The 13,828-nt window shown below is 42.1% G+C and overlaps 1 protein-coding gene across 1 annotated transcript; it reads left to right on the forward strand.

Moving 5' to 3' along the window:
* The first annotated feature begins 5,487 nt into the window (after window positions 1-5,487).
* Window positions 5,488-12,821, forward strand: klf6a (Kruppel like factor 6a). Its single transcript, XM_056364359.1, has 4 exons — window positions 5,488-5,866; window positions 7,771-8,353; window positions 9,165-9,288; window positions 10,092-12,821. Exons 1-4 carry the CDS (start codon window positions 5,765-5,767, stop codon window positions 10,141-10,143), a joined length of 861 nt encoding a protein of 286 aa, XP_056220334.1. The 5' UTR covers window positions 5,488-5,764; the 3' UTR covers window positions 10,144-12,821.
* Window positions 12,822-13,828: the final 1,007 nt, after the last annotated feature.

Genomic DNA, 13,828 nt, shown 5'->3' on the forward strand with positions numbered 1-13,828 from the left:
TACAAATATGCTTACAAGGACAACATTAACATGCTAATACTCACTTTTCACTCTTCACTAAATATGATATTAGTGCTCAACACAGCTGATGCTAATGAGAATGACATTAGTTACCAGTTATTATAGTTATTAAAATTCATCCTCTGAGGGACATGAATGTCTGTACCAGATTTCAAGGCAATCCATCCAATTGAGTTGACTCAAAATCTCAAATGTAAACCTCATCATGGCGCTAAAGGAAAAGTCGGAGGATTACTAAAGTCAGTAGGGTACATCCTCTGGATTAACCATCTGCATTTTAAACCAATCCAGCTTGTGTAATCTAGAGCTATGTCACTGGGTTGAAATTGTAAATTAAATTGAAAACTTTGACCTTATGGTGGTAGATAAAAAGTAAACCAATCACCAAAGTCAACTAAGATTCATCCCCTGGGCACAATGAAAGCCTGTCCAACCCCTGGTGACACTGATGTGAATGGGCTAAAGCCACCGCACTGAAATTTTTACCAGCTTGCTTCATTTTTCTAGAAACCGATACTTATGCCATTGCAGTTCTTTGAAATATACTATAAATCAATGCAAATATAACATAGTGGCTTTATGGCCATCACATTGTGACAAATTGTGATTGCGTTTTTAATTATGTTGGTACCACAGGTGAAAATTAGCAGTTGAGTTAACCTCAGTGTATTTAATTTGATGTATTTATAAGGTCAGTCTTGATTAATACTATATGTGCTGTCCTGTATTAATGAGCAAATAAGCAGAAATATTAATAATGTCATTCTATAATGGTTAGTCGCTCAGGACAACCAACCAGACTTAAACAAAGAGAGATCTATTTTATTGCAGGTTTTTACACTGTGTTTGAGTGCAGCAGTGATCCGGGAGGAACCTCCATCATATCGGAGGTGGACAATATTGATTTCCACCCCAATATATCAGCAAACTGATTTATTGGTGTGTTCTGAATGCGAGCGCACAAACCAATTCACAAACCTCCATCACCAAACATCACAAGAGCGCCCTGACTGATTGCCGTGTCCCACGCATGTCTGCTCGGAGAAGCACAGCCAAACTACACACATACACACACTCGTGGGGCCCTCTCTTCATCCTCAAGGTCAAGAGCTGCTGGGAGGCGGAGGCTCCTCATTGATGGCCTGATGGAGCTGACACCATGCGACCCATTGTACACACATGTTGATCTGTCCCCAGACATGGCCTGACAGCAGCACATAAGGCCGACGGCACGCTAAACCATCAATGCATTTCAATGAGAGGATCTCACCGTTCATGTTTGTGTGTGGGACAAGAAATGTAACGGGTGAGGGATTGAAACAAAGCTAAACGCATTTGCAGGCTGGACAAGCCTCGGCCGGGTGGAGTATGTAATCCAAAACCAGGCCAATGATTATCTCCCCTCCCCGCAAGCGCTGACTCAATTCTGATTTATGATTCGAATGAATATCGATTTTCCAGGACACCCCCCCCCGTCTCTCTTCCCTTCCATTTCTCCTTTTAACAAAAGAGTGAATGATGTATGTGCATTGATTTCCAATCAATTATTTTTATTTTCATTTTATTTAAGCTTGGACAAATTTTCAGTGGCCCCCGCGGAGAGCAATGCATCTCTATCAATAGTGCTGTGCCTCATTACTAACTGGCCTTCTGATGGTAAGCAGGGAAATAATGAGGGGATGTTTATTTCTGCCTGTCACATCTCCTCAAACATTGTCCGACCATATATCTATCTCTCATTTGACATTGACACTGACGACGAAATAGAATGTCTGAACATGTCAAATCCCTATTTACTGTATGTACCACTGAGGGCTTACTGAAAGATGCATTCCCATTGCATTATGGGAAATGTAGGAACTAGTGTTTTGTTCTACTGTAGTTTGGCACATACTGGAGAGTAAACGTTAGGACATTTCCTTCTCCGCTGCCTTGATTTTGACCTCTCTGTTGGTTGTTAGTTTTATGGCAGTGAAATACTTAACTAAAGTGGATTGCTTCACATAACATCTGCTAACATCTGTCCAGTTAGGCTGGTTTACCTCTCTGTCAGTCGAACACGGTCCTGAAATGTTCCTGAGGCTGTCTATTTAAACAAGACTGTGTAACCTTTGCTGAAGTAGCCACTGTACTCAAGCCAGTTTTTTACAGTTGAGTATTATAGGATAATAATAAAATGAAATGAGTCATTAAGTCAAAAAACTAACTAAGTAATGAGTATTATAATAGTAATATCAAGCTAAAGTTTGGTAACATCAGCTATTAGTCACATCTGACCAAGTAAGGCTGGAGTGGAAAAACCCCTGAGTGTGATGAACTCAGCAAGGATGTGTTTAATTGTTCACGAATTTCATTTGTAAGAGAATGTTTGATTTCAAAAATAAAAATAACCCCACTCTAAATTCAAGAAAATACCTGTGATTTAGAAAATGAATAAAATCTCATTTGGACTCATAATAATAATGTCCAGATCGATTAATCCTCTTTTCCATATTATTTGTAACCTTCTATAAAAAATCTGAAAATAATGAAAAATGTCAATCACAATTTACAGAATCCAAGGTGGGAACTTCAAATGTCTTGTTTGGTTCAAAACAACACAATAAAGAGATTCAGTTTATTATTATAGAAGACAAAATAGCAACAAAACCTCATATTTGAGAATCTGTCATCACCCTTTGACATTTTGAAAACTGACAAGCAGTTAATTGATTATCAAAATAATTGATTAATTTTCTGTTGATCGTTTTGATTAATCGACCACTCAAAGCTGCTCTAACTTCTGCGTAACCAGGTCCGTAGAGTATGATGAGAAAAACTTTGGAGAACAGCCATAATCTATTTCCCCATGCACATGATGGAAAACCATACAAGAGCGGGTCTCCAATGCACCCAGGTTACGCAGAAAAACCCCTTAGAACAACTCACTGATTGGGTTGACAGTGATGCATTAAAATGGGTCATCCTGTAATTGCTCTTTCCTGTGGCTACTGGCTGGGCTGGGATTACATAACGATGATAAAGCTGCGGACCTGGCCTTCCAAGATAAAAGCTGCCATGCAGGACCTCGTGCATTCTCTAAATGCTTCATCTAAGAGGCCCTCTGAAGGAAGTGATTACTACAGAGCTGCCCACTAATGCTCCAGCGGGACCCGGCAATGTACTCTGTTATTCATCAAACACATATACTGTAAGCCTTGGCAACTTCGGAAATGCATGAATAATGAGTGGGCATATTATTGCGTGGTGACAAGCCATGCATTTTGTTACATTACATGTGGTGACAAAAGAAGTTTTCTCCGCTCTTCTAAATGGACATGGACTCAGTGAGATTTTACTCTTCAAAGCAAAGTGTCCACTGAGTCCTGGAGGGACATAATGAATAGCCCCATTAGTAACATAAAAGCAAAGTGGAATTCCTTTACAGGGCTACTGAGGGCAGCTCCAGGCTTCACAAGGCATCCCATCGCCATATGACTAAATCAGATGCTATGGGTGACAAATATGGCTTCACAGCTGAGAGCAGCACAAAGGACGCTCAGTTGTCTACTCGTTCCGCCAACAGAAAAATACTGCCACTCTGAAGACAATGTGGCTCCTGTGTAGAGATGTTGTTCATCTCATCAGGCCATGGTGTGCCAGGTTGTGGTGCGACTTAATGCTGTGAGCTTATGCAATAGCTGCAGGAAGCGATGCCTCTGTGGCACGTGAGTACTTCTCCAAAGAGGAAATGATAAGAATAAGTAGATGACGTAGTGCCATTACCAAATATGTGATGGAATGCTACCGGAATGAAAAGTCATTCATGAGGGAATGTAGCTGGGTATCACCAGACAATAGTGGAACTACGAATATAATCATTTAACTACAGTGCAAAAGTTTCTCTTTTTACTTTGATAAATGTCTTAAAACTTGAGATCAAAATCTAAACTTTGGTTCTTGCATTTTACCCTCTGAGATCAGATCAGATAGATATATTCCAAGTTTGCTTTGTTACAAATAATGTTAAACTTTTTTCTATTTTGAAAAAAATGAAATAGTTTTTCACCTTCACCTCCCCAAGCTTCTAAAATTACAAACTTAACTGTTTTATTTTAACTATTTTTTTTACCTAGCTCTAGAAATATTATATCTATACAGAGCCTACAGCCTTAAGAGGAAGTAATTAATTAATGGATGTCTAACTGATTGACTAAATGTTTAGGCTACATGCATGTCATTTTTTTTAATTAAAGCAAATATTATACGACAAAATTGTCATAAATTAGAGGGAATAGAACATTTTAAATTATTTTTAAAAAATTATTTCAATAAAATTATTTAAAATCCCTCTAATTAAACAGTCTGAGGAGGAAAACTCTCTTCAAGCTGAACTGTTTAACACTGTCAGACTGTATGGCCATGGGGCATACAGGGACAGAGCATACATACAAGGGGAGGGGGGAGGATGTTTGAGAGTGTGCTGCTCTGCCGTGCGTCTTCTGGAGCTGAGCTCTACGTCCACTCGCAACAAAGTTTCAACCCCAGGGGGTGAATCCAGGGCTGAATTTGTTTCCCTATCCAACCCTGCTGCTTATTGTGGGGTCACAAGCAAACATCACTTTTTTCTTGACAAACAAAATCTCAACAAGGGAATGATTCGACATTGTGTGTAATAACTATAGGATTTTTTTTAATGTATTATAATAACTAAACCGGAGTATAACAAATTCTTTAACTTTGCCGAGCTTCTTTGAAATATTAATTCTGCTACACGTTCTTTTAAGTGCAAATTAGGTGGGGAAAAGTTTTTTAAACTAATACCAGGCTGCTCTTGTCAAACCTTTGCTTTAGGACAGAGCAACTTTAAACTTTGATCTTGTACTTTTCAGCCTTTCAGTAAAGAAGGAGTTTGTATTAATTCAGTCAGAGAGGAGAAGTGAAGACTGATGTTTCCTCTAAACCCATATGTATGCTGATAACAAAACATAGTCACTGTCACAAGAGGTGTGTTCATTGAGTGTGACTTTTAGTGGCTGATGTCAACACATGCACTTCACCATAGTTACAGCCTTTGGTGAACTCATCCCCTCGAACAGCAGTGTTGCAAGTGCCACTTGTGACAAAGTTAAACACGTAGAGAAGATGAAATGTTTGTCACATAAGGGGAGTAAAACTGTTTCGGCTCACATGCGCTGTCTGTGGCGAAACATGCAGCCGAGAGAAAAAGACTACAGAGAAACCGAGCACACCACCCGGTTATATACATGCCTATAAATAACCAGCCAATCGAGGGCGAGCCACTGGGAGTTAAACGCACCAATTAAAACGGAGAAGGAACCAAATTAAGTCAGAGGCCGGTCGCGATTGGTCGGCTGTGATATCATTTGCAATCCCGTACGCTGCTCGCCTCTGATTGGCTGACAGCCTGCCGGCGTAATCCTGCCGTGAGGAAGGGGGTCGGGCGTCGAGGTTTGAATAGGGAAGTTTGCAGAGCGCAGTTGTTCCCCATCCAGTCCGGTGCAGTGTTTGCAAATACCGTGAACGCAGGCGAGAGCAGAAGAAGCGAGGGGGGGGACTGACGGACGGACGCTCGTCTCTTGCTGCTGTGTCGCTGCTGAAAACAAGCGCCTCTTCGTTTGCATCGCAGGGGATCGCTCTTATTCCTTTCACTGGGTGTTTTTCTACCTGAGAAAAAATATTTAAGAACTAAATAGGCTTTTTTAAAAAAAAAAAAAAAAAAAAAAAAAAAAGCTCGGGAAAAATGGATGTTCTACCCATGTGCAGCATCTTTCAAGAACTTCAAATAGTTCACGACACGGGCTATTTCTCAGCCTTACCGTCACTGGAGGAGTATTGGCAGCAGGTGAATATGTCTACTATCAACTGTCTTTTTAAGTCAGTGTTTGAGCTTGTGTGGCAAAGCGGAACTGAGTGGGTTTCACGCTTCTTTTGCTTTAATAGATTACACCGCGGTGTTTTAGTGCTGCTAGGGGAAGTTAAAAATCCCATCATAACGTGTTGTAAACACAGGTCCTCCGGTGCTTAGACGGAGCCCATCCATTCACCTGGCGGGTCTGTGTCATTATCAGTTTCGTTATGAAGTTTTTGGCAGGCTGAAGTGGATCAGTGTGTCAGTCTGACAGCTGGAGTCGAGGCTCTGCTGCGCCAAGATGAATGGGGGGGAGAGTAACTCCAGCAGCAGCAGCAGCAGCAGCAGCAGAGGAGGCAGCGTGCTGCTGCTGCTCGTTACTGCTCTGCTATATTTTCAGCATGAGCTCTCCTTCTTTTAGCGGATGGTTTCAGCGCATGAGAGCTGGTTTCACTTCCAGCCGGTGAAGTCACCGCGGATGTTAGACGAAGCGGAATCTCAATTCAGTGAGCAGTTCATTCAAAATCAGATGTGGTGTTGGCTCAGGATCACCTCTGCAGCTCAACAGGAAGTAATCTGATGTTGTTGTTTTTTTTAATCTTTATAACATGATTCAGTCTGTTTCAAAACCTACATTATTAACCTTTAAATCCAATTAAATTTTTCAGCTTCTTATTTTCTAACCCCATGTTAAAGATTTTAACAGTATTCTCACCCCTTTTCTGCTCCACAACATTTATTTTAGTTAAGAACATCCAATTTGCATCATCCTGTGATTTGAATGGGCTCCACAACATGACACTATCAAATGTCAGCCATGGCCAATTCCTCCTTGCATGAGTAGACAGCAACACAGCTGGAAAATACTGTGCTGCAGAAGCCTAGAGGAAATATTTACTCTACATCTGCCTCGTCAAAGCTGCTGTCTCCGAGCACCTTCTAATGAACAGCCCCTTCTTTTCAACTTTAATGGGCTCTGAAGTAAATTGAAGCCAGTGTATCTTTTTACGGCGGCTGACAGTGAGGAAGGATGTGATTGCATGTCAGAGGTACGCATGAGGAAAAAGCAGCTGAATGGCTCATGTTTGGAGAAGGAAGTTGAGCGGCTTCCTTAAAAGGACTCTAAATGTGTTCAGTGAGTCAACCGAGTGCTGAAATGACGATGCATGTTTACGTGTTGGGCTTCACTCAGGTGCAGCAGAGTTGGGAGTTTGGAAAGATGGCTGGTGCATGTAAAGATGTGTCAGATGAGGCTTGACTTTTTGAGGGAGGTTGAGTTTAGCCACGTTAAACCCATAACCAGTGAATTAAGAATCGTGAAATGCATATGCTCATCATGTTTTAAACTTGCCTAAAAGGGCTGCCACTAACAGAGACTGTCATTATCGATTAATCGGTTGATTATTTTAAGTGTATGAAACAGCTGAAAGAAGAGAAAAACACACATCACAACTTCCCAGAGACCAAAGTGACGAGCTTAAATTGCTTATTTTGTCCATTTTTTATTAAAAAAACAAATAATATTTCATTTACCATCGTATATGATACAAACAAATGGCAAATCTTCATATTTGAGAAGCTGGAACCAGCAAATATTTGATATTTTTGCTTGAAAAACGACTAGATGATTCATTTTCTTTCAACTGACTAATCGATGAATTGACAAATCATTGCAGCTCTAATGTATGTACAATAAAGATAAGTGCAGGAACATCTAAAATGTCCTGGTGTAAGCATTTAACAAATATTACTCTACATGAGGGATTGTGGGGAATGTGCACATGCATCATTTAAAAGGATTTCCCACACAGAAGCATTTTGCTGTTGTGAATGAACCCCCTCTACTCAGGGATGCTGTAGTTCATTTTTTTTCTTACTGTGTGTTTTCATTCAACCAGACATGTTTGGAGTTGGAGCGCTACCTGCAGAGCGAGCCTTACGTCTCCACATCCGACCTCAAGTTCGACGGCCAGGAAGACCTCTGGAGCAAGCTGATCTTGGCCTGCGGGGATAAGGCCAAGGCCGAATCTGACCCAAAGCTGGCCCCGGCCCACGAGGAGGACAATCAGGACAGCCAAATCTTGGACACCAACAGTGTGAATTCAGACGCCAGCAGCGAGGCTTCAGACAGTTCTGAGGAGCTCTCGCCCACGCACAGCTTTACCTCCAACCCTCTGGGCTCTGTCTTGGTTGGCTCTGGACCTTTTAGCCCCTCCGTCATTAGCACTCCCCCGTCCTCACCGGAGGCCAACTCGGAGCCCGGCGCCGTGACAAACGGCTGGGTCGCCACGCACACCGAGTTGCACTTGCCAGTCAAAATTAGGAGCGGCGGGGTGGCAAAGACTTCGGAAAAGACGGGAATCATCTGCGGGGACGCGTCTCCAGACGGCAGGAGGCGAGTACACAGGTGTCACTTCAACGGTTGTCGCAAGGTTTACACGAAGAGCTCCCACCTTAAAGCACACCAGCGCACTCATACAGGTGAGTTCTCACAACCTATCAGAGCCACGTGTGACCTAATGTAAACTGAAACCTGGTGAGAAAGGCTGAGTCTTCTCTGCTGGCTTCAAGCAAAAGCAGTTCATTCATAGAGTCGCAACATCACAGCTTTTATAGAGTGAAGGGTGGAAGTGCTATGAATTCAGTCCTCCATCGTAACGGCATTGTCCATCCATTGTGTAATGTAATTAAAGGTCCACATTGCATGATGTCCTCAGCTGGAGCGCTGCGAGTATTAGCTCTGCATGGCTGGATACCTAAACTGTGACCTAATCTATCTGGAATGTGACTGACTGGGCGAGTGAGCGAGAGGAGGAGAGAGAGGGAGCAGGGGGGAGGGGTTGCACATGGGAGATAAAAGGACTTCAAAACAGATTGAGTTTCACCATGGGAAAGGAGTGAATGGGTGGGGAGCCAGGGGGCACTGAGTGGGAGGCCTCTGAATGGCCATTTGAGTGTTTTTTATTTTTGATTAGAGGCGTGAAATTGCTCGTGTGGCTTTTTTTTTTCATTTATTTTATTTTTAAATATTCAGCTGCACTGCATTGCTGTTAGCATTCTTAGCATGTTTCAGGCTGCACAAAAACAGCCGGTGGTCCAACAGGTTCAGTGGAAGCTGGGTCTCGGCAGACTTGTAGGCACTTATGTCATCTGGCCCGGCCCCGGGGTGATTGATGTGAACGTATTTAAATAACAACAGTGCAGAGCTGGCCAGTCGTCGCCTGAGTGCATTCCTTTTTGTTCTCGTTTCCAAATCTGACCTCAATTCATCATCTCCTTGTTCGTTCTGCAGGTGAGAAACCATACAGGTGTTCATGGGAAGGCTGCGAGTGGCGTTTTGCACGAAGCGACGAGCTGACCAGACACTTCAGGAAGCACACTGGGGCAAAGCCATTTAAATGCAGTCACTGTGACAGGTAAGCCAGGCCATTTATCTGCAAGTAACGTCACTGGGTTTTTGATAAGCCTCTGTCCCTCTCTCACGAGGCTACAACGTGCATCACACGCATCTCTGTTGATGTGATCTTCCAAATAGTGATGCATGTCTCCAAAGATTGAAAGCACTGACGCATTTTATTCAAGTAGCTTAAAACTGGAGCCAGACTGATAAATAGACCAGGGGTATACATGGTTGCCGATACTAGCTTATCGCAGCTCATTGCAGCTGTGTGTACGTTGGCAAATGACAAAAATCTGAAGCACAGAAATGCCAAAGATAAGAGTTCCACTCAGTACATTTTGTGTTTGTAAAAATATCTCTTTGTATTATGGGTTGTGTCAAGAAAAATCAACATCAGCTTGATATATATCAGTATCAGTCTCAAAAATCCAGTATGAGTCGGGCTATATTTACAAGTGAATTTTTAACTGTCAGATGTCCTGCTCAGTTTGTATCTTGGTAACAAGCAAAAAAAAAAGAACTCTTAGCTGACTATCATTATTGGATTTTTTAAACTCCCAAATCGACATCAGTATTTGCCTCAAAAATCGAGCATTAGTTTGGCTACGCTAAAAACAAATCAGGAGGCGATAACTGGCTTTATTAATAAGTACATGAAATTAAAAAGCATGTGATCTATTGGCTAAATCACAAATTTTCTGAAGGATTAATATTTAAAATCACTGTAGCACAAAGCTTCTAATAAAAAGTTATTATTATTGTTTATTATAGTTATTTAAAAAAGCATTGTTATTGACTTGCTTCCCCCCCTTTCCCCAGATGTTTCTCCAGGTCTGACCATCTGGCTCTTCACATGAAGAGGCACATCTAGAGCAGGGCGAGCACCAACCAAGCAACACAGCGAAGGGGAAAGTTTTTTTTAAAAAGAAAAAAAAAACAAACGCCGTCTCCCGACCAGTCTCTTGGTTGAACTGTCCCAGAGCAGAGTGGCGGGAGTGTGTTCCAGCCAAAGCATGCCGTTTTGCACCATACTGAAACCCAGTGCCTCCGGGACCTCTCTTTGGAGAAAGGCGCTCTGAAGGTTGTCTGTTGCGACGAGAGGACAAAATCATGGATGGGAAAGAATTTGTTCTGATTTGAGAAGGACTTACAACACACGAAAAAAGACAAAAAAAAAAACAAAAAAAAAAGATAAAAGACACACAAACAAAAAGAGTGAATGATCTGTATGTATGGTGCATGATGTTTTGGGGACATCTCCCGGACAGCAGATACACTGGTACTTTACAAAACTGTCTGAGGTAAGCATGTGTGCACTGTGAATGTCTGAGATTGGCCGACCGGCCCCCTGGAAGGAGAGAAGTCAGGAGGATTTTTCTGAGAAGCGATGGATTGGTGGATGGTGCGGGGCTGGTACCAATGTTGCTGTGGACTGAATGGGTTTCTGGGGGAAACAGTCCGCTTGTGTTTCCCTGGTGGCAGTGTGAGGATGAGGCAGGGAGGAAGTCCCTGCCTGTCTGTCTGTCTGGCACCCAGACTGGGGGGGGGGGGGTTCAGAAGCTTTTGAATCCTTGGGTTTGACCAGAGATAGAAAGAGGGTTGATGTGTCGCCTTCTGGTCTCTGACCCAGGGGCCAAACCCCCCCCCTCCCGGTCACTGTATGACAGGAGCTTTTTTTGGTGTTTTTGGTGCAGCTACTAAATGTGCAATGTGTTATGTAGCCTGGTTTATTATTTTTTTACAAGCTACAAAGCTCATTTGTAGTCCAATTGTATAAGCTGTGTGCTTAGAGGTATAACACAACTATACTATAACTTCAGTATCATAGACAGGTGTTGCATGGTTCTAGGGTTTGTTCATTTCCTGTTTCCACTGTAATCAGGACTGCAAATAGTTTCAATAAAAGTGCAGCTAAAATGCGAACAGTTAAATGTTACAATATTGTACATAAAGCCTTGATGATTTCCTCTTATTTTTACAACATCATCCATTTCCTTCATTCTGGTTTTTCATCCGGCTGATCTCACCACTGCTTGCTCATTCATCCTATGCCTTGAGGACTAATTTTGATTTTTGTACTTTCTTTTCTATCTAATAATGCACTGTTGACCTTAATGGTGCCTTATGCAAGTGACTCAGCCCTGTGGCAGCGTTGGTTTTGCTCCTCTCGGGAAGTCACATTTGTTGTATGGGTGATTTGACAAGCTTGATCAAGGCTCAATTACAAATTAAACTCGCACCTCCTTTTTAGTTTTAATGAAAGTTGCCTGCATCTACTCCGATGGTGAATCGTGTTGTCAAAATGTAAATTTTCAGAAAAGTATCTGTTTTTTTTGAGTCAGAGAAAACAGTGCAGATGATGTATATCACATTCAATTGAGTCAGAACATGTAAATAAGACAAATGCTGTATGTTTAGAGCACTTCATTCATTTATTAAAGATGTTAACTACTGTGTAGTATGTACTCAAGTCCATCCACACAGCTCTAAGGTACAAAATTACCAGACTAGATGAATGAAAATGTTTTTCTTCATAGTTCAAACAATTCATACAGAGTGCTGCTCCTCCACCACCATCACAGGCACCATCCTCCCCTCCCTGTCCCCACCCCACCCTGTCCCTCCATCCCTGCAAGTGGGACTGAAGAAAAAGCTAAAGATTTATTGTAATTAACAGGCTGCAGTCGGACAGGCCTCGCCTTGTACTGCCTCTCAGTAATGAATTGCTAAAGGCTTTGTTGGCATGGAATCTGTCACAGACTGCTGACTGTGTAGGTTGGTTATTGACCTGTCTGGGGAGCGTTGTTTTAGCCAAGCTGCAACAGTATTATGAAAACCACAGGAGCGGGGGGTGGGGGGGTGGGGGCTCTCACGAGGTGGAGGAGCAACCATTGATGTCGCACATGGAAATTTGACAAGGAAAAAGGAAAAAAAAAGCCCATGATGGTATCTCCCCTAAAAATGTCTAAAATAATTATAGGGATTATACTTATTACTGCTTCAGGATAAAGCGATCTGTGCCACCCACTCCAGATCAGCGACCTCGCTGTAGGAATTCGATGTTGCAGCAAGTCGTACCGTGGCATGCTACAACATATGGATTTCAGATCAGCGGGGTGAAAGAGACAGGATGAGTACAAACTTGAAACTGCTTGCTGCAATAGATCTGGGAGTGCTGGCAAGGCCTTTTGTGGGCAAAGAGAGGGAACATCCATTCTGCGAAAACGGCAGCCAATACTGTTGGAGTGGTAATTGAGCCTTGATTTAGCCCCGTGTTTGCTCACATCTCTTACACTTTCCATCATCTTTCTCATCCCACTGCCCCACCTCTTCTGTCACACACACACACACACACACACACATACACACACACACACAGACACAGCTCTTTGTTCTCAACTGAATCTTTGTATAAAAAGAAAAAAAAAAACTTTTGTAAAATTGTTATGTTTTTGCTTTCTGAGATTTTTATTTGAAATTGTTTTGCAAAATTGTTATATTTCTGTATGAATGTATTTTTTATTGGAATAATAAGAAATTCTTATCTGACTTTGGCTTGATTCCTTTGTCTCATTCGTTGGTTCTCCTCAGTTATGCTTCATTATTGTGAAAGCTCTTTTTGGGAGCTTTGCAGCTTGTTGAGGATGAATGGTCGCACTTCAGCTGCACCCTGCCCTCCAGTAATATGGACAGAATCAGATTAGGGTCAGGGTGTGAGCACCAGGGATACATATCTGACATTTTGGATTTGGCACTTTAAAATTGAATTAGAAAGTCTTTGTTAGACCGTTGAAGCTGCTGCTGCTGCTGCTGTTAGGCACCACATGGCCTCACCTCCTCCTGATTCATAAATACCAGCATGAAAATATCTCTGTTGAATGAGGAAATTACATCTTTGGAGAAAACGGTTGCTAAACACAGAAACCTGACGCACCTCGCTCCCAGTGGCAAACACTCAGAGCTTAGCTTCTTTTTTTTTTTTTTTTCCCTGAACATTGAAAAGTTTCTGTGAAATCTCACTGCAGTGGTTTCGATTCTAAAAACGGCCGACTGCTCACTCCTTCGAGCTAGCTAGCTCTCATCAAAGCAGTATAAATAATTTATCTCCATCTCTTACAGCCCATGGCATTTAATTAGAGAGCCACTTTTATATATTTGTTAGATAATTACTCTACTTGACACAGATAATGATACAAAACAGCAGTGGATAAACCAAAGAGCCGACTTTAAGTTACAAACTAACAAGAAAATAAGATTAAAAGCGACAAGCTTCGTCTTCTTTGCTCTCCTGCTCACGGTGATGACCTAGAATGGGCAGGCAACTTATTAGCTCCTCTGATTTTCAGTAAAAGCCCTGTGGTTTGTAAATGAAGCTTTGCCTGCAGTTGGTAATTAAGCTCGCTCTGGAGAACCTCCCAGCGTTGGGGTGGTGAAGAATGTTGTTTTTGCCTCAAATGCTGCAGCTCCTTGATCTCTCAAAACTGCCGCCCCACTTGATTTGTCAACTTCAAATGTACCTATGATGCATAATGCATGGCTGAAGAGCAACAAGAGGC

The sequence above is a fragment of the Seriola aureovittata genome, chromosome 20 (assembly GCF_021018895.1).
Source record: "Seriola aureovittata isolate HTS-2021-v1 ecotype China chromosome 20, ASM2101889v1, whole genome shotgun sequence".
NCBI lineage: Eukaryota > Metazoa > Chordata > Actinopteri > Carangiformes > Carangidae > Seriola > Seriola aureovittata.